This window comes from Protopterus annectens, chromosome 11.part0 (genome assembly GCF_019279795.1).
Source record: "Protopterus annectens isolate FY-2018-M chromosome 11.part0, PAN1.0, whole genome shotgun sequence".
NCBI lineage: Eukaryota > Metazoa > Chordata > Ceratodontiformes > Protopteridae > Protopterus > Protopterus annectens.
The window spans coordinates 1,102,044,140-1,102,066,495 of NC_056745.1; the positions used below are offsets into that span (position 1 = coordinate 1,102,044,140).

At 41.2% G+C, this 22,356-nt stretch overlaps 1 protein-coding gene across 4 annotated transcripts in view; it reads right to left on the minus strand.

Moving 5' to 3' along the window:
- Positions 1 to 22,356, minus strand: part of PTPRO (protein tyrosine phosphatase receptor type O) — a 1,723,724-nt gene that overhangs the window by 669,184 nt on the left and 1,032,184 nt on the right. For all 4 annotated transcript variants that reach the window (XM_044088440.1, XM_044088442.1, XM_044088441.1 and 1 more), the window contains exon 13: positions 21,322 to 21,455. In XM_044088440.1, the coding sequence (XP_043944375.1) occupies positions 21,322 to 21,455 (134 nt within the window). The remainder of the gene's footprint in view (positions 1 to 21,321; positions 21,456 to 22,356) is intronic.

Sequence of the window (22,356 nt, forward strand, 5' to 3'; positions counted from 1 at the left end):
ACCCAGTGCCTGAGTTGCTGTACTGACTGAGGCCAAAATGTATTGCACCAAAGGAGTAGGAGTTCCCCAATTAAGGAATGAAGAGGAGCCAAAATGAAAAAAAAATGTTATTATGTGGCTATTCAGTTATGAGCCCACTCACATTTACAACCTGAATCCCTATGAAAATGGAGCTAGTGGTCAGACATGCAAATTCAAGTTTTTCTGCATTACAGTTATGCTTCTCTGGCAACTGTGGCAAAACAGGTCAGCCATGCTTAGGGCCCAGCACATTATGTGAGCTCACACCTTCAGAATGACAATTAGGAATAGTGTTTAATAATCTAGATGTGAAATCTTTCGTCACATGTGTGACGCCCGTGCCCTGGCCCAGCAATCAAGGAGCCTCAGTCCTCACCACCCACTACCAGAGGAGGCTATGAGGAAAAGGAAAGGAGGAACACACAGTAAAGTGTAGTAAAGTTAAGAGCAATACAGATCACAGTCATCTGGGCTGGTCACCCCCCCTGTTCCCCAGGTCTCCAGTAAGACTCCACTAGCACTAGCACATGGTCCTGATCTCAGTCTAGCTGCCAAACAGCCTAAACCCTCTCAGTCCTCTCAGTGCTTTTGTGCAGTGTCCCCAAATAGCTGACATATACACACCTGACATAGATAGGTTTAGCAACCACACAGACACTCCTGGGAAGGCTGGGTTCTCCAGGCTGTGCAGAGCCCAGACCTACCCCAAGTTGTTACGCACACCGCCACCACCCCACCAATATTATCAGCTAGCCAAGCTAGCTTAAAAGGGAGTCCAATTAATTGGCAATATTATTATTATTCTGGTAAGTGTGAGAATGAAGTCTCAAGGGATATTAGTGGATGGACAGGGACTTTATATGTACTCTTAGAGCTTAACTTATCTTTACACAAACCCAGCCACAGTTAAAAGGTTTTCAAATATTCAATAATAAATAATTAAAACCACAAGACAATACTTTCTACTACACAGTTAGTGCTAGTCAAGAGTTCAGAGATCTCACAGAAATACTTAACATAATTCAGTAGTACAGTTCTGACACCACAGAAAAATACTTGGTCTAAACTTTCTAATTTCTAGCTCTCTAAAAGAAAACACAAGTCTAAGATAACTTAGATAAGACAATAGGCAGAGTGCTGAAATGCCTAATAATCTCTGGTTATCACTATTTAAACTGAAACTGCAGTTCTGCTAAAACATTGCATAATTTCACACTTTCCTGGTGTTCCCAGGAAGACAGAAACTGCATTTACATTCTTTTACACTTAGAGCAATAAAGGGCGTTCATCATGTAAATTCTGGTCATTAACTTTAGCCTTAAAATAACAGGCAGGAAGCCTTCATCTAGCCGGACTGGAGCCGATTTGTAAACATCAAAGGCAGTGATGAAACAATTTTAATTTTCAAGGACCAACAAGAAATGCTTGACTTAGCTTTCTTTACAGCAGATGGCAATGTTTCCACATTGTTTTAAGTTCAACATTTCACAGTATTTACAAATGATAGAATTATGTACCAAATTCTATTTGACTAGGCTGGCAGCCTTCACCCATCTCTACCAGTCTTCACATTTCTCACCCCCCCCCCCCCGGAGAACTCAAGCTAGTTTTTCAAGTGACCCTTGAGAAATGCGGCTTGAGAGGGTTAGGTCTATCTGAGTATACCTGCCTCATTCCCTGTCTTGAGAGCCCATCTGCATTAGCATTGCTACTCCCACTGCGGTGCTGCACTGACATATCATATGCTTGCAACCCCAGGCTTCATCTTAGCAACTTGGTTTGCTGACTGGCTCTGTTTAACCATGTTAGAGGGTTGTGATCTGTCATAACAGTGAATTTTCTTCCATACAGATAAGGCTGAAGTTTCTACAGTGGCCACACGATGGTTAGGTTCATAGGTTCATAGATTAGTACTAAGCAAACTGCCCTTGCGAGCCATTTTAAGCCTAGCCAATTATCCCTTGTGAGACTCAAACCCTACACCTTGTGTTTGCAAGGCAAACATGCCTTCTCTACAGCTGCATAGCATCTCTCCTGGGTTGGAGCCTATGACTGAGATAAACCACTGGGTGCTCTTCCCTCTCTGAAGAAATCTGGCTAAGTACAGCCCCCACCCCATGGTTCGAAGCATCCACCTGCACAACCAATTCTCTGCTGTAATCTGGAGTGTTTAACACAGGGGGTCCTCCCAAAGCTTCTTTAAGCTTCTGAAATGCCTGCTCATATGCTGGGGTCCACACTACCTTATCTGGCCAGTACTTTCTTGCCAGGTCTGTGAGGGGAGCAATTATGGTACTATAACTGGGGACGAACATTCTGTAATACCCTGCTGTCTCAAAAAATGACCTCACCTGCTTTTTGGTAACAGGTTCAGGCCATGCCTGAATGGCTTCCACTTTGGCAGGTTCTGGCCTTATCTTACCACTCCCCATTCTATGTCCCAGGTTGGAGACCTCCACCATACCCACCTGACATTTGCTTGGCTTAATGGTCAACCCTGCCTTCTGTAGTCTGACCAGCACCTCCCTGACATGCTGAAGGTGCTCTGGCCAGGAATGGCTGTAGATGGCAATATCATCTAGGTAAGCAAGGGTAAACCCTCCTGCTCCTGCTAGGATATTACCTACCAGCCTCTGGAAAGTCACTGGGGCATTCTTCATCCCAAAGGGCATCTTTGTGAACTCATACAAACCAAAAGGAGTCACAAAAGCTGACTTCTCTCTAGCACTGGGAGTCAAGGGCACCTGCCAGTAACCCTTGGTAAGATCAATGGTTGTAAGATATTTAGCCCCACTCAGCTGCTCTAGGGCCTCATCTGTCCTAGGCATGGGGTAAGCATCTGACTCTGTGTGACTATTTAATTTCCTGTAGTCCACATAGAACCTGGTGCTGCCATCCTTCTTTGGCACCAGCACCACTGGGGAGGCTCAGGGACTGCTGGACTCTTGAATCACCCCCATTTCCAACATCTCCTGTCCTTTTTCCTCAGAGCCTGTCTGACTCTCTCAGGTACCCTATAAGGGGCCTGCCTAATATGCCTTTGGGGTCCTGTATCTACCTGATGCTGCACTAGGTGAGTGCACCCTGGTTTCCCAGTGAACATGTCCCTGAATTCCTGAAACACTGCTTGGATTTCTCAAACCTGGGTAGGAGATAGCTGCTGGGACACTGCTACCCCTTCCACTGAGGTGTCAGTCCGAGCCTCACTGAGGAGATAAGTCCCCAGATCTCCCTCAGACTCCTCCTGCAATCCACTGCAAATGCTCAGCACAAGGGCCTCCCTATCATGGTAAGGTTTCATCATGTTAACATGGTACAGTTTGTGCCCCTGCCATCTGCCTAGCAGTTTCACCATGTAGTTAACATCACTTACCTTTCTTATCACCTTGTAGGGTCCCTCTCAAGCTGCTTGCAGCTTGTTGTGTGTGAAAGGAATGAGGACCATCACCTGCTGTTCTACAGCATACTTTTTAGCTCGAGCATTTCTGTCATACCACACCTTTTTCTGTTGTTGGGATTCTGCCAGGTTCTCCTGGGCCAAGCCCTTGAGTTCCCTGAGCCTTATCCTGAGGTTTAGGATGTATGGCAAAACAGACTCCTTGTGAGACTAGCACTCACCTTCCCACTCATCTCAAATTAAATCTAGAGGTCACCTCACCCTATGCCCATACAGCAACTCAAAGGGTGAAAAACCTGTGGATTCCTGGTGAACCTCACTGTAAGCAAGCAAGAGATGGGGCAAATATTTCTCCCACTCCCTCTTAAACTGACCTGCAAATGTCTGTAGCATGGACTTGATTGTAGAGTTTAACCTCTCAACAAGACCATTAGTCTGGGGATGGTAGGAGGTGGTCTTCATGTGCTTCACCCCACAGGACTTCCACAGACAAGCCAGCATGTCTGACATAAAATTGGTACCTCTGTCAGTCAGTATTTCTTTTAGGAAACCTACCCTGCTGAAAATCTCTAACAAAGCATTTGCCACCTTCTCTGCCTTAATGGGGGACAAAGCCACTACCTCAGGGAATCGTGTAGCATAATTCACTACCACTAGGATATACTTTTTCCCTGTGGAACTTGGGGTACTCAGAGGACCCACAATATCCATAGATACCCTCTGAAATGGATCCTCAATCACAGGCAAAGGCATCAAAGGAGCTCTCACCTTGTCTCCTGCCTTGTCTACCTTTTGGCACTGCTCACAGGTCCTGCAGTAACCTGTTACATCTCTGGAAATTCCAGGTCAATAGAAGTTCTGCATAATACACCTCTTTGTACATTTTATGCTCATATGACCTGCAAAGGGAATATCATGGGCTATGGCTAGAAATGCCAGATGGTAGGGTCTAGGCACTACCAACTGCTGTAATCTCTCACCTTCTAGCCCACCCTCAGGGGTCCACTCTCTGTATAGTAACCCTTTGTCCCAGTATACAGATTCCCCCTTTCCATGAGAATCAGGTGCCTCCCTAGCTACCTGCCTCAGGCCTTGCAATGTAGGGTCTGAGAGCTGAGCCTGTCTCAAATCTCTCCTTGTAACCCTTCCCAGCTCCCCTTCCACAGGAAACCTGGCATCCTCTGACAGTGTGTCTCACTGTCAGCCTGTGTACTACTACTCATCTCTACCTTTGCAGCCACTCTGTCCAAGGGACCATCAGTACCCACAAGCGGTTGTGGCTCACCTTCAGTTTCACTGCTACAGAGTAGCTCCCTCACTGAAGCAACCACCTCACCAGTCCTGGCTGCAAGTATGCAGTCTGTCTGAGTCTTATCCAGGCTACCAGACCCACATGCTTGTCTCCTAGCCTGACCACATGTAACTACATAAGCACATGGTACTACCTCATCCAAATCCTTCCCTATCAGGACATCTGCAGGATGGTAGTTTAGTACCCCTGTTGTCTCAAGACAACCTACTATTGGCATTTTATCTTTCTCACTGACTGGCTCCCTCACCTTTGGTTCCCCACCTTGCCTCTGTGTACATCTGTATGCCACATGGCCCCACTGGTTGCATTCAAAACATTTAACCCTAGCAACTGGATGTGTACCTGGACTAGTGGCTTCCCCTGCTACTGGCAGATTCTGTTATGGCAGTCTGTGCTGCCCACCATGGGTTCCTTTAGATGCATGATCAGTACTGGGGGTCCCCTTCCTGTGCAGGGCTGCCCTGCTTGCCAGGTATAGGTCTCCCTTCTTCCCCAACTCATCTGAAGTTCATAGGTTCATAGGTTAGTACTAAGCTAACTGCCCTTGTGAGCCATTTTAAGCCTAGTCAGTTATCCCTTGTGAGACTCAAACCCTGCACCTTGTGTTTGTAAGGCAAATACCTTAACCATTAGGCCACCCCCCAACCCAAATATGAATATTTATTTTTTTTTTTGGTTCATAGGATAGTACTAAGCTAACTGCCCTTGCGAGCCATTTTAAGCCTAGCCAATTATTCCTTGTGAGACTCAAACCCTGCACCTTGTGTTTGTAAGACAAACACCTTAACCATTAGGCCACCCTCCCAACCCAATTGTAGTACAATTGAAGTAGTACATTGTCTATCAGCAAACCAGATCCTCATGTCCTCAGGCAAAGTGCTAAGGGCTTGTTCCCTCACCAAAAGGTTTGCCAGCCCTTCAAAAGTGGTGACCTGACATCCACTCACCACCTATGGAAATAAGTGCAGAGTTCAGCAACATATTCACATACACTTTCATCTGCATTGAGTCTATGCTCACAAAACTTTTTCCTATAAATTTCAGGTGTTAGCTTAAACAGTTGTAACAGACAATTTTTTACAGCAGTATAATCAAAACATGCAATGTCAGACATGTTGGACAGAACAGTTACAGCTTTACCATGAAGTAAGGGGGTCAGGAACCGTACCCAGAGCCCTTGGACAACTTCATACTGTTTACATACCCTCTCAAACATATGAACGAAACTATCAAAATTATCCCCATCTTTAAACTGTAAGAAATTTACTGACCTTTTGTGCTTCTGGGGTCCAGTTACTCCCTTCCCCATTACCTCCATGACTCTGGTGAAGAGTCAGCATCTCTTTCTCATGCTACCTCTCCCGCTCTTGTTTCTCAGCTTGCAGACGTAACAGTTTCTCATTCTCCTCAGCCTGCAAATGTCGCAGTCTCTCATTTGCTTCTAATTCCACATGCCTGGCCTCCAACTCAAGTCTCTTTAGTTCCAGCTGGATTTTTAAGTCCACTGCAGAAAGGTTGAGCTGTTCATTTTCCGAGGGAATTAAATCTCCACTGCCAGTCTGATTGTCCTCCTGGTTGCTGTTTTCTGTTGCAGCTGTAACCAAGGCTGCACTCAGGTCTGCCTTAGTCAGGTTTCCATGCACCAGTCCCCTAGCCTGGCACATCTCCGCCAGCTGGCTCCTTGTCAACTTTCCATACTCCTCTGCTGACATGCTGTCTGTTTACCCTGACTAACTAAGCTAACAAAAGAAATAAAACAATTGTGATCTAAAGTCTTGAGTATTCACTGAGTAGCTGTTTTAGAGTACAAAACACCTTCAAAGCTCACTGTACACAAGCTACAGGATTCACTCTACCCAAACCACTACAAGCCAATTAGTATTTTCCAACTAATTAATATGTAATGTAGACATCCCGCTGCTGCTAGACACAAATGTGAGGATATCCCAACCACTGCCACCACAATTAATATGTGAGGTGGATATCCCATCACTGCCACCAACAGTCAGTGCTAGTCAAGAATTAAGAGATCACACAGAATACTTAAAATAATTCAGCAGTACAGTTCTGACATCACAGAAAAACACTTAGTCTAAACTTTCTAATTTCTAGCTCTCTAAAAGAAAACACAAGTCTAAGATAACTTACATAAGACAACAGGCAGAGTGCTGATGAGTTGGATATCAAGACAAAAATGCTTAATAATCTTTGGTTCTCACTGTTTAAATTGAAACTGCAGTTCTGCTAAAACATTACATAATTTCACACTTTCCTGGTGTTCCCAGGCTGACAGAAACTGCACTTACATTCTTTTATACTTAGAGCAATACAGGACATTCCACATGTAAATTCTGGTCATTAACTTTAGCCTTAAACAATAGGCAGGAAGCCTTCATCTAGCCGGAGTGGAGCCGACTTGTAAACAGCAGTGATGAAACAATTTTAATTTCAAAGGACCAACAAGAACTGCTTGACTTGGCTTTCGTTACAGCAGATGGCAATGTTGCCACATTGTTTTAAGTTCAACATTTCACAGTATTTACAAATGATAGAATTATGTACCAAATTCTATTCGACTAGGCAGCCTTCACCCATCTCTACCAGTCTTCACAACATGATTCATAGGTATACAATCAGAAAACAGTTTAATATGATTTAAAACTACATTGTATTCATGTAGGACATCAATTTAACAATTTCCCATATGTTATAATAGTGCAAAATATGCAAACATTGTCTGATAGTATGTGTATGTTATTGTGTAATAATTCTCATTTACTGAAAGCTTTGTGTGTAAATGAGAAATTGGGAAAAAGAATATAAATGACCTTCATAAAGCATAAGAAGAGAGAAGGGTAAAGAGGATACTGGTAGTTTTGTAACAATTGGAACTGCAGCTATATGGCTGCAAAAGATGAAATAAATAAGGCTGAATGCCAGCAGAAATGGTTCCATACTGTCAAAATAATGTGACAGTGTAACAGACAGAATTCAATAACAGATATCTGTATTTCAGACTTCATATCCTTTATGTAATACCTGTTAGCATAGCAACCATGCAAGTATAAAACAGTCATACATATAATACGTCCTCCATCTGCCTCTGTGGCAATATATACAGGATGTGTTACTTTCTTGTATACTATATACTGTACACTCAGCTGCAGTTTGTCCCCTGCTCACATAGGTGTTCTTTATTGTTGTCAGTCTAAGTGAACCATGTTCTGCCATCAAAATCTGTGTGTCTTTGTTAATCTTCTTCCAAGATTTGATGAAAAGTTAGCAGTATTATCAGCTTGCTGCACAACTAAGAATTTTGGGGCCAATTAAATAAAGACTCATTGTACTGATATCCTTCGGTTTCCAGATTTTGGTATTCTTTAGGAATGTTTTGCTCAGTGGGTCTGCTGTTTTATCATAGACAGCACTAACGACTGCATCTGATGATTCTGCCTTCCGTCTTTCATGAATACAAAGTAACTTGTTTGTTTGGCAAGCCTTGCCTTTTTACTATCATGCTCCATCATTTTGTGCTCATTTGCTTAGTCTCACTATCATGCATGCTCCCCTACATAACCAAAAAAAATTTATTTCCTTATAATGTCACTGCCTAGCTCTTCATTAGTTTAGAACTTTAGTATCTTTTCTGCCTCATTTCATTTTTCTTGATTTGCATAAATTAATAGGTTCCTGAGGGTTACTACATTTTAAGCTTAGCCAAGCTTCCCCCAAATTTAGCAAAATATTTCTGACATCAATACCCCCTAGGAATTTAACAGTTATGATATACACTTGCACACATCAAGTGTTCACAGGCTATCACTGTCCATTAGGAATAGAGGTGCCAAACAAGGGATACATTTGCAAAGATCCCATTCACTGGTCCAAGTTGTGTTTGAATAGGGTTAGAAATTAGCTTTGCTTCACATCAATGGAAAGGCTATTTCAGAGAAGGGGTAATCTTTGAGACAACTTCCTGTCCTTTCAACATGCCTTATTTATGTAGAAGGCAAGGTATAGGTCCTTAATGTTAGTATTTGTGATTCTGTTTGTTTTACGGATGTGCAACAGATCCATCAGTGTGTGATCACTGGATGCCTTGTAAGCTAGGCATATATTGCCATACAAACATCTGTAGCAGACTGAGTACAGGGATAGGGCTTTGAGACAGTCTGCATAAGACTTGTTGTTTACTCCCTGTTGTCTTTTTATGAGGAACTTCTACAGTCTGCCAGTCTGTTCCAAATGACTGATCAGGTAAATGCTGAAGGGTGCATTCTACTGAAAGACAGGTCTGATGAGAGCCAAGCTGAATACAGAGGAATGACAACCACTTTGGACTTGGATGCAATGCCATTACTTATACATTTGGCAATATAGAATGATTTTTCTCACTACAGTTGATATGTAGAGGTCAATGGTCAGGTTACTGTCAATAAGCTTGTCCACATCCTTGACCACAGGGTCTACATTTAGGGGTGTATTATCAATGTGCGTTCTACTCAATGATTGGTCATATTCCATCATTCCCTGTTCCATTTATCTAGTCTCACCATTATGTTCCATCACTTCCTGTTCAATTTGCTCAATGTCAGCATCATACTTCATCATTTCCTACACCATTTGTTCAGTCATGCCATCATGCTCCACAATTATCAGGGGTGACCATCTTTCCAGAGGGTACCATTCTACATTTTTTCCATTGCATTTTAGTCCATGGCTCTGGAACAGTTGTTTATCTGTGTCAAGCCTTCTTGAGTAGTATCAGTGTCTTAAGGGGATTTAATGACCATACCTTGTTTGCAGTCTTCTGCAAACTTGGTCAGCCAGAAGCTCTTGAAATTTGCCTTGACTTCAGAGAAGTAGATGCCAAAAAAGGCCTCAGCTCCAATCCAGTGGGACTGTGCTAGTGTTTGGACTCTTTGTAGAGGTGGATTATGCTAGCCTAACTTCTGGAGTCCTATCAGTGAGACAGCTGGCTATCCATCAGGACACATATAGGTTTATGTCCAATTTTTTAGATTTACTGTATCTACAATTCTCGAGTGAGGTAGCTTTGGCCAGGTTGAGGTAGGTGACATGTTCTGTTTTGCTCTTAGCCATTGCTTTAGTGACCTTCTTGAAGAAGTCCACCAGGTTAAGAAGACATGGCCTGGCTTTGACAAAACCAAACTGGCAATGGCTCAGTGTCTGTAAGCTTCCTATGTAATAGGTTCATAGGTTCATATCATGATACTAGGCTATTAGCCAGGAGGCCCTCATAAGCCTAGCCAAGAATTTCCCCCATATTCCCACAAAGTCAGCACCTGTTTCCCCTGTCCAGCAGGGACACAGGTGGGATCCCAGTGGTGTATTTTTGTTTCCCATCCAGTCATCCATGTTCCTCTTAAAGAGGACTAGTGGGGTACTCTCCTAGACATTGAGAGGGAGTCTATTCCACAGATAGGGGAATCTTTAGGACAAAAATCTATCCTGCCAACAAACTCTATTAATGTCACAGACCAGGTTGAGGCCTTGCGTGTGGGTTCCATGAGTGGAATTTGACTTATGGATATGCAGCAACTCCATCAAGTCTGGTTTTGAGATGATCTTGTATGCCAGACACAGGTCACCTCTGTCATTGTTTATCAGATCCATTATAATTCTTGACATGACCTTGCATATTAGACTAGTCAGATTTATGGGTCTTTAGTTCCCTGGGTCCATGGGCATAAGGTTTTCTACTTTAGTATTTTGTTATGTATATAATACTATGAATGTGTCTCAGAGATATGGCCCAAACATTGTAGGTTCAAAGTTGTGTCTAATATAGGAAAAAGGCCAAAGCATTATTCAAAGAAAACAGGACATTACAGAGTTGATATGTTGTTTCATCCACAAAAAGAAATTGACACAGTAAATATCAAAAATAGCTATGTGGTATAAAAACAACTACTATTGTTACAAAAACAACTATTATTGTTACTCAGTGATGTCAATATTCTGAAAACAAATTATTTCAGAGTTAACACGATGTAAAAGAAGACAGACTTCTGTGCAGCCCCCCAAACTCATAAGAATGTAAGTGTATGTATGCATGTTTCTATGTATGCACAGGGATACATACAGATATACATGCATACAACATTAGTGTGTTAGTATAATGCAATCAGAATAAGTGGATTAACTGCACTATCAACAGCGTTGGACCTGGTCATGTCAGAATTCCAGAGTGCATGATGATAATGACCTAGTATGGAGCCCAAGTGAGATTCAAGTGAACATGCAGTATGTCACAACAGCTAATAACCACAATATACTCCTGTATATTTTGAATTGTGCCACACATTTCTACACACTAATACAGCCCCAGTGTTCCACGCTTTGCCTCAGTGTCTTTGTGGAGGGAGCATGGTTCTGGTATATATACTTGTGATAGACTGTGTTGGTATGGATTGGACTATAAGGTTCTAGATTACATAGTGCTTCTCTTCTGTGCTGTGTACATGCATGTTTTTATTAAAGTTGTTTCTTTTGTACCTTCTATTCTCTTCTGCTGTAGGAAACACAATACTGACCCACTGAGTGCCCTGCCACTAATATGCCATACTCTCCCAAGCATCCTGTGTGCTGTTTATGTGAGGAGCATGTAATGCTAATGTGTTCTGTTCTGTACATTCACTTGGAATGGCAAATGCACTTCCCTCATTCCCTCCAGTACAGCTCTTATGATTGTGCACCTTTAACTCCTAGTGGGCGTGGCTTGAGCCTTTAAAAATATAAAGTTATCACCTTACAATTCTAACAAATACTCATTGACATAGGTTAAATATCAATACAATTGTGTTTGCCATCATGTATGCTTCAAGATAAAATATGCTGATACCTTGTACAGGGCATGGTTTTGGAATTATTAATGCAAATATGAACAAGCAATATTTGGCGCCTAGAGGAGCAGTAGGAGGTAACTGCAGATGCACCTGGAGGCGTCACTCAGATGTACAGAGGGTGTAAATTACCACTATGTTATGTATCCTGTGTATGCTGCTGCACATTCCCTGCTTAGTGTGGTATTTAAATAAAGATGGCACATTACTACTGTGTTGTAATAACTCTGTATACTTCTACCTGATGTGATATTTAAATGCAGGGTTCACTGTACAGTTGTGCTGTGAACTGCATTTATTAATTGTCTCTAGTTCTCCAAGCACTGAATGCAATATTTGAATGTAGACTACATTGATATGTACAGTTATGCTCCTCAAGATCCCAGTGCACTGTTTATTGTACTGTTCATAGGTTCATAGGTAGGTACTAGGCTATCGACGCAAGGGCCTACATAAGCCTAGCCAACAAGAGTCCTTGGCTTACGCCACCCAAGAAAGTTATTTCCCTGTGCCATTGTCGATCAGAGACACAGAAGTGATCCCTGGGGAGTATTTCCTATTTCCCATCCACTCATCAGGATTTTTCTTGAAGAGTGCTAATGAAGAACTTTGCTTGACATAGATAGGCAGCCTCTTCTAGAGTATGGGAAGTCTCTGGGGCAGGAATCTATCCCTCCAGCATGTACTGTTTATTGTGGTGACAAGGTTTAGGTCCCTAGAGCATGTAGCTCGGAGGGATTGGGATTTCTTTAGGTTAGCATGTCCAACAGCTCTGGGTTTGACATAGCTTTATATGTTAGGCAGAGATCACCTTAGAGTAGTCAATATGCTACGGAGTAAAGCTGGAGTTTTTTGAGACGGTCAGTGTAGGGCATTTGTTTGAGGCCAGTAATCCTCTTTGTGAGGTACTTCTGTGGCCTTTCCAGCTGCTGCAGATGTCTTGTGAGGTACATTCCAAAAGGGGCGGTGTACTCTATAATGGGTCTAATGAATGTCGAGTAGAGAGGAACAATGACCTCTTTTTTCCTGGATGAGAAACCTTTTATGATGAGGTGTGCCATGTAGAAGGACTTCCTGACTACTGTGGCGATGTGATTATCAAAGGAGAGACTACTGTCCACCTGGGTCCCAAGGTCTCTTATCACACATTTGGTGTTAAGTAGATTGCTGCCTATGTGGTAGTTCATGGGTACAGAGTTTTTACCAAAGGGGATGACACTGCACTTTTTGGCATTGAGCTTGAGGCCATGGCTCTGACACCAGGCATCTGTCTCAGCGAGGCCCTTCTGTAGGATGTCCACATCATTTGGGGACTTGACTATGGCTCCTAGTTTGCAGTCATCTGCAAACTTCATTAGCCAGAGGCCTTCTGTGTTAGCCTGTACTTCAGAGAAATAGATACCAAACAGGAGATGTCCCAGGACAGAACCCTGTGGTACTCCACTTGTCACTGCTTTGAGGTCAGATTTGGAGTCTGCAACTTTTACAGTGTGGGTTCTGTCTGTGAGCCAGTTGGCAACCCATCTTGTGATTTATACCTAGTTTAGTGAGTTTAGCTATAATTCCAGAATGTGGGATGGTGTTGAAAGCCTTGGCGAGGTCAAGATAGGCTGTGTGAACCACCTTACCCTCATCTACGGCTTTGGTGATTGCCTCAAAGAAGTCGATCAGGTTCAGGAGGCATGATCTGCCTTTCACAAACCCAAACTGGGTGTTGTACTGTGACTCCAATGTGTAATGCAGTAAGCTTTACCAGCATATCATTTCAATGCAGAATGGCAGATCTTCTATAGTTTCATAGGTTCATAGGTGTTTTACTAAGCTAATGACAACAAGGGCCTTTTTAAGCCTAGCCATGCATCCCAAATCTCTGACAAGTTCTGATACCCTTGATAAGTGTAAGCATGGGTCTGGGAAATGAACCATTTACCGGTTACCTGTTTGTATTGCAGACATAGGTGCCAAACCAGGGATGAATTTCCAGTTTCCCATCCAATTGTCCAAGTTGCAGTTGAATTGGGTTAGGGAGGAACTCTGCTTCACATGGATGGGCAGCCTGTTCCATAGACAGGGTAGTCTCTGGGATACATAACTATCACTCCATCAGGTCCTATTTATATCACAGGCAAGGTTTAAGTCTTTAGAATGGGTAATTTTGGTACTGTTTGTTTTGTGGATATGCAGAAGGTCCATCAGAGGGGGGTCTGACAATTCTCTGTGTGTCAGGCATAGATCTCCACTCAAAAACCTATAGGAGACAGAATATAGGGATAGGGTCTTGAGGCAGTCTGCATAGGACATACTACTTATGCCTTGTATTCATTTAGTGAGGAACCTCTGTGGAAATTCCAGTTGTTGGATATGCCTGCATAGGTACATACCAAAGGGGACAGTGTACTCAATAATAGGTCTGATGAAAGCCGAATACAGTAGAACAATGGCTTCCTTGGACCTAGATGCCATACATTTGTTTATAAGTTGCACAACATAGAATGATTTCCTCACCACTGTAGACACATGATGATCAAAGGCTAGATTACTATCTGTGTGTGTCGCTATGTCCCTGACTACTAGGTCACCTCTAAGGGGTGTATTTTCAATATGACATTTACCAGAGATGGATGACTTCCCAAAGGATACTATTATGCATTTCTTGGTATTTAGTTTTAGTCCATGGCTCTGGCACCAGTTATTTGTCTGTGTCAGACCCTCCTGGAGAACATTTGTGTCAGCGTGAGATTCAATGACAGCTCCTAATTTGCAATCATCTGCAAATTTAGTCAGCCAGAAACCATTGACATTGGCCTTGATTTCTAAGAAGTAAATTCCAAAAAGAAGCAGTCCAAGGACTGATACCTGTCATACTATTGTGTCTAAATCTCCCTTCTAAGAACTTTTTGTGTTGTATAAATATAAATCTTACAGTGCTGTCATGTGTCTTACCACTGGGCTATACCATATCTCAGTATTGTTTATGTAGATTACAAAATGCTACCTCACTGGATAAATACTGGAGTACTATTCACATGGGAAGTATAGCGCTACTCTTCAAGGTGCCAAAACCATTTAACTATATCCATGGACACTCTTCATACAGGACACAATGAGTTATCCAGATGTGTACACCAGCACTCCAATTATAACCCAAAGTGTGGCTAATGTAAAGTCATAGTGCTACTCTAGTTTGTGTCTTGGTACTCTTTGTCACACATAACTTTTTAGTGCCTTCTGCAAAACTCCCTTACTACTACTGCATCCCGTTGAAAAGCATTCACCTATCTTTACTGAGGGAAGAGCTGTTGGGAGTGGGGCACAGTGCCCCCTACAGTGCTAGACTTCTGCTAGACTTTCTCCGCATTTTTAAGTGATGTGCATCTGCTCAGGCAGACATAGATGGGGGGATGGTACACAGTATTAATCTGGAATCCCAGTATTCCAGCACCCCTCTCAGTGCAAATCTACACCATGTTCTCCAAGTGTAAGTGGCATGAGTGATCTCTAGTATAACTATGCTGTGTGGCATTCATGCATTCATTCCATTGCTGGTGAGTCACTGGAAACAAGCTGACAGATGCGCAGTGTATCTGAGTGTCTATCAGCTCAACAACTGAGGTAACATCTGTGTAATGAGTCATGCATAGTATAAACAGTTTCTTTGAAATCTAAACCATGGCTTATGCACAGTGCAACCAGTTACTTTGAAATGTGCACCATCACTGATGAATACTGTGGATAGTTACTTTGAAATATGACCACTATTCATGCATAGTGTAGTTACTTTGAAATGTGCCCTACCACTCATACACAGTGCAAACAGTTGCTTTGAAGTCTAAACCATGACTCATGCACAGTACAAACAGGAGCTCTGAAATGTGCACTACCACTCATGTATAATGAAAAAATATACTTTGAAATGTGCACCTCCTCTCATGCACAGTGTGAACAGTTACTTTGAAATATGCACCAACTACTAATCACACTGCAATTACTCTGACATATGCATCACCAGTTATGCATATTGCAATCAGTTACTATGAAATGTGTACTACCACAGTGCAAAGAGTTACTTTGAAATGTGCATCACCTCTCATGCATAGTGTGGACAGTTACTTTGAAATATATACTACCTCTTAAGCACATTGCAAACTTAAAATATGCACCACCACTCATGCATATTGCAAACAGTTACTTTGAAATGAGCACCACCACAGTGCAAACACTTACTTTGAAATGTACAGCACCACTCATGAACAGTGTAAACAGTTACTTTGAAAGGTGCATCACCATTCGTTCACAGTGAGAACTGGTCCAGTTTGACATTTGGGGTGGCTCCTTTATGAACAGCCTTAATTTGGCAACTTAGATTCAATGCTGCACAATTCCCAGATATTAATGACATTATCTCTTTAAACAGTGTTTTAAAAAATAATTCAGCTAAACTGCAATTATTTAATACACTATTTAGTATTTTAATTTGTATTTTTAATGTTTATTTAATGTTTAGAAGACAAGTAGGCATGTGTTGTGCATTTGGATGCTTATGTAATTATATTTTGTTGTAAGAAGTGCATGGCATGGTATATAAGTTATTGTGAAAAAGTCTGTTTTGGATGAAAGCACTTAATTAAGATTAAACATGTTTTTACTTGGAACATCCAGCCTTTGGGTGGATTTCTTTAGTTTTAAGTAAAGTGAGAACAGTTACTTTGAAATATGTACCATCACTTATGCATAACTTAAGCAGGTACTTTGAAATGTGCACCATCACCCATGCGTAGGTTCATAGGTTCATAGGTATATACTATGCTAATGACCACAAGGTCTTTTTAAGCCTAGCCATGTATTCTAAATGTATCCAAGAATATTTTAGGGGTATGTGTAAGCTAGGGCATGGAAAGTCAACCATTTACAGGTTGCCTCTATTCATTAGATATAACGTATGACAGACTAGGGTGAATTTCTAATTTCCCATCCACTGGTCAATGTTATGCTTGAACAGGGTCAGTGAAGTACTCTGCTTCACATGGATGGGAAGCCAGTTCCAGATGAGTACATACCTGTCCCTCCAACATGTTCTATTTATTTGTCAAAAGCAAGGTCTAAGTCCCTAGGTCAGGTAAGTATGATGCTATATTGCTTTGTGGATATGCAAGAGGTCCATCAGAATAGTCTAGTCCCTAGCAAGCCAGCTGCCTCCAAGCTGCACCAGCTCAAAGTCCTCTGTTCCCAGTACCCAGCTCTCCTTTAGCTTCCAACCGGTTACTACATCACTTGTTCATGCCCTAATTAAAAAATGAAAACCCACTACACTATCAGCTGATCTTCTCCCCTCTCAGTATCTGCAAAAAGCTGCAGATGCCATAGCATACCCCATCTCCATTCTAATCAATTGTACCATATCAAAAGCTACCATCCCCTCCATCTGGAAAATATCCCATGTGATACCACTCCATAAAGGTGGGAGCTCCACTGAACTGTCCAATTTAAGACCCATAGCTATACTGTCACCATTGTTTAAAATTATGGAAAAATGAGTCCATAGACAACTGCTTCAACATCTAATCCAGAACAATCTCTTGGCTATCTCTTAGCATGGCTTCAGACCTCATCATAGCACCACCTCAGTCCTCCTAGCCTTTTCCAATGCCATTAACCATAGCTGTAATAATAATAAACTATCCTCTGCCCTCTTTTTGGATCTCTCCAAGGCTTTTAATATGATTGACCACCAGCATCTAATCCACACCCTGAAAACAATTCACTTAGATAATCAAGCTCTCCAGTGGTTCCAATCTTATCTGAGTGGTAGACAACAGGCTGTCCTATGGAAAAATAAACTATCTAACCTCCTACCTAATACCCTGGAGTCCCCCAGAGCTCTGTATTAGGACCTCTTCTGTTTTCTATTTTCATTAATGATCTCTATTCTGTCATCCCAGATACAAACTGTATTCAGTATGCAGACGACTCCAATCTAATCTGCAATGCTGCATCTCAGTCAGATCTCTGGACATTATTTCAAAATACATTCAACATAGCTGAAAACTGGCTTTCTGATCATTGTCTGAGCTTAAACCCCAATAAAACAAAGTTATTACTTTTCTCCCCTACTAATAGGTTGACTGCATTCTCCTTTTTCATAACATCTAACAATAGCACCACAATCTCCCCAGACACCTATACAAAACTCCTAGGTGTTATAGTAGATAACCTTAAATTTGACTTGCATGTCAACCAAACTATCAAAACCATCAATAAAAAACTCGGGTCACTATACAAGATTAAACCTTTCCTAACCCCACCAGCTAGAACTGCCATTGCATGATCTCATCTACTCTCAACTCTTCTCTACTCTTCCTCTTTATTCACTAACTTAACCAAATCTGATCTCAATAAACTCTCTAGCTGCTACAACCACATTGCCAGATTTGCCACCAGGATGCCCTACAGGTCACACCACTGCAACAACCTAAACTATATAGGATGGTTAGAACTGCCCAGACTAATTCAATACAACCAGCTTATAGTGGTACATAAAGTACTTAACCAACCTGAAAATACACCTGTACTTAAAAACATTATCAACCCCTACATCAATCTCAGACCACTTCGCTCTTCCAATAGACTGCTAGTTCAAACTGTCAAAACCAATAATTCAGCTGGTGTCTCTCTGTTTGCCAACTCTGTAGGTAAAATTTGGAGCTCACTCCCTTCGGACATCACCCTAGAATCCACTCTAACTCTAAGTCAATTCAAGAAGAGTCTCAAACAGTATTTTAAATTAAACTGGTTATGTCCTTGTTCCAAGCCTGACTAGCTCTTTCCTATGATGGTGTGCTAACTACTTTACAACTCAGCTATGTGTAAACACTAGGTCTTTTACCTTGTAAAATTTTAATTTTGTGAACTTGTATAACTTGATTATATAAATAATATTAAAAATGTGTTTATCGCGAACCATGTAATTTCTTATTGTTTGTACCTTGCAGCTTTTCTCCCTGGGCCTCCGCTGAAATTGGGCATGTATCCAGTCGGACTATCCAAGCCAACAAATGTAAAATAAATAAATAAAATAAAATAAAAAATAGGATCCTGGGATGCCTTGTATGCCAAATATAGCTCACCACTCAAGTCTATAGGAGATGGACTACAGGGAAAGGGCTTTGAGGAGATCTACATACAAAATGTTCTTAGCACCCTCTATTCTCTTTGTGAGGAACCTCTGTGGACATTGCAGTTATTGTATATGCCTGTCTGTGGACATTGCAGTTATTGTATATGCCTGGCCAGATGAATACTGAAGAGGCCATTGTACTCACTGATGGGCCTGATGAGGGCTGAGTACATTGGAATGATAACTTCCTTGGACCTAGATGCCATACCTTTGCTTAAACTTTGAGCAATGTAGAATGAGTTCCTTACTACCTTGGACACATGTTGGTTGAAAGTCAGGTTACTGTCTACATATGCCCTCCCAAATCCCTGATAGCTGTGTCTGCTCTTAGGAATGTGTTATCAATGAGGTAGTTTCCCTTGGTAGCCGACTTCCCAAAGGTTACTGTTATGCACTTCTTGGTATTGAGTTTTAAAGCATGTCTACAGCACCAGTTATTTGTTGGTATTGGCCCTTCTTGAAAGATATTAGTGTCTTGGGTGGATCCAGTTATCCATTCACATGAAATGAAGCCTGATGGAGGCTGTGGCTAAATAGTGACCCCAGTGGTCCTGATAGGTCATGTTTCATACTATTTAGGAGGCATCCTGGGATACTACTATCAGGGTCTATCAATGTGTTTTTCTTGGCCTTGGACAGTGTACTTAGGACCTGTTCCATAGTGATGGTTGGGAGAGAGTATATTTGATGGTAATTCTTGAGGGTGGAATCAGAGGGAAAAGGGGTAAAACTGGAGCAAAAATTGTCAGCCAGTAGATTTGCTATACCTTACAGCTCCATGTAGGTGGCTCCATTCACAATTACCTCTATACAATGTTGTGTACAGCCTTTGAGGTTGCAGACACAACTAAAGAAAGCCTTCTCCTTGGCCTGTGAGGCTATTTTGTTTCAAAATTGGCTTTGGTGGACCTAATTTGCACTCTGAGTTGTTTGTTTAGATTGATGAGAGAGTTTTTATCCTGCTCTGCATTGTATTTCCTGACTTTTGTTATGACTTTCTTCCTTATGTTTTACGGCCTATTGATGTATGGATTCCACCAGCATGGCTTCTTTTTCTGAGTTTGCTCTGACCTTATTTATGCTAGGCATAGCTGTCTCTATGCATTTATTAACATGCTTATTATATACAGTTTCTGTGAACAATTCCACACAGGCAGGTGTGTTCTCAGGGTTTTGAAAGGGGCTTGACATTTTGTCAGGTTGTCACTTAATGATAAGAAGTTTGCCTTAGAATAGCTCCTATGCTATGGGATTAGCTGAAGTCACAGGTTTTATTTTAAGGGAGACAGCTTTATGGTCCAAACTTATCAGAGAGGATATTACAATAGGATAGGTGCAGCATTCTCCCTTGTTTGTTTGGACCAGGTTCAGTATGTTTGATCTCCTAGTGGGCATGTGGACTGTCTGGTCCAGGGTGTTAGTGTTTACAAAGTCCAGGAATCTCTGGGGTCATGGGTTTGTGGTCATGTGTGATTCAGAGTTTATAGTGAGGTCATTAAAGTTGTCCATGAATATGGTATTGTGTTGAATGGTGAGTGTTTTCAGTAAGTTTAAGTATGAGTTATGGGTTCCTGGGTCATAAAGGAGGACCTGTAACTACCAAGGGTATAGTATAGACTTTTCCCGTGGTAATCTGGACATGGAGTAGCTCTAGCTCATCACCCTGTTTGACCAGCCATAAGGTGAACTTGTTACTGAGGTAGATTGAGACACCTTCATCTTTAATCTCTACCTGTGCAATAGTTGGCCTAAATGCGTGGAATGCATTGTAGTCTTGCACTGCCAGGGTTCTATCTGCAGCTTTAAATCATGTCTTAATAACTGCATAGATGTTTACATTATCCTGAATGAGAAGAGCATAGAGGGCATGAAGTTTCTTGTTTAGACTCCTAGGGTAACGCTACATAATACCTTTCATATTTCTTTTGACTTGCCCTTTTACACCAATTCCCTGTATGCCTTTGGTTGTTTTGACTACAAGGTTTTACAAATGCCTTTCCTGATAATAAACTGGGCATTTCTTGCTCATTCAAGCTTTACAGTAAGTTTTCTTTGGTACTGTCTTATTACAGCTGCTTTACTATAATGTTATATTGATTTTTTTCTTACTGTAGCTCATACCTCTTAGCTGTTGTAATTTAGGTACAGGTCAATGATTTCTGCCCTCACATTTGGCACTGCTTCTCCTAGATTTATTAATTGCCTTCAGAAAGTTTGACCAGTTTATGGGGCATACATTATTAAAAAAGCTAAGCCAGCACAAAGGTTTCCTATTATTAGCTTCATGACATTTAGTAAATTAACACTTTCATTCTGAAAATAGGAAAGAAATATGAATTTTACTGCAGCTAGTCAATTATGAAGAAGATCAAAGTTCTGAAATTATGAGACATGCCAGTTACAGAAAGGCATGTTTCAGACAACATCCAGAAAAAAGAAAAATGTATAAGGGTCTTCATGTAAAAAATCTTGTAGTTATGGAATGGAACATGGATATATATATATACATTCAAAAGTTTAGAAATTCACACTGTAATACAAAATTTCTTACCTTCTTTTCTTGCATAGATCCAATTGGGCCACAGTTAACCTCATATGAGTCAGCTATGCCTTCCTCTACCCACAGTAGGGTAACCGATGTCTGGGTTTTATTGACAGCAAATAAAGATTTTGGAGGTGCTGGTTCTGACAGGATAGCAAAAAAGCAGAAAAAGAATCAGACATCAAAACAGTAATTATATTTTATGCGCCATTATGTAACAGTAGCTTCCAACAATACTCGCTCAAAAGATTTTGTAGCTATATATGTTACAGTATATAGTCACACTCTCTTTCACAGCTGTCTTTAGCACTTCCCATACTAAAGTAGTCAGTGTTTGTTAAAACAGAACCACACTATCATCAACATGTTACTTCCTCTTTAGTAAAACAGTAATCTTTATTTATATAGCTGCTTATTTCATAAGATAGAACTCAGCAGCTATGCAGACTTTTTTCAAGGGACATGAATGGTATGCCCTGAAATATCGTAACTATTATTTTTTTGTTCATTTACATTTGTTAACTGGGAATGTCCAAATGGGAAATCCCTTTTTAAGTACAGTCAACAGCAACGCAATAAACAGCAACAAGAAAACATCAGGTTACAGTAAGTATTGTACAGATAAATAATGTACAGGACAAAATTCAACTAATGTACGTAGCCTAGTCCTATACATAATATAAGAAATCAAAGTACAGAGTGCAGTCCTAATTGCAATAAGATAAAACCAAAGGACATGCTTATGTGAGATCATGAATTACATTTTATGAAGCAAATACGGTTATGTAGAACAGAAAACCATGAAACTCTGCACAGCTGCATTGTTTTACCGATGTATGATATATGTTTTTTTTTAGCTAACTGGGTAATAACCACTAGGCATAAATACACTGTGTGGTTTGGTAACTGCTCATAGTTAAACAGTATGCAAACAGATAATGAAAGAATTAAACTCAGAGTAAACTAGCCCTGGGATTCAATAAAGTCTGTTAAGTATATGGTCCAAACACAGTACAGGACAGTGTATCTACAGTGCAGATTATT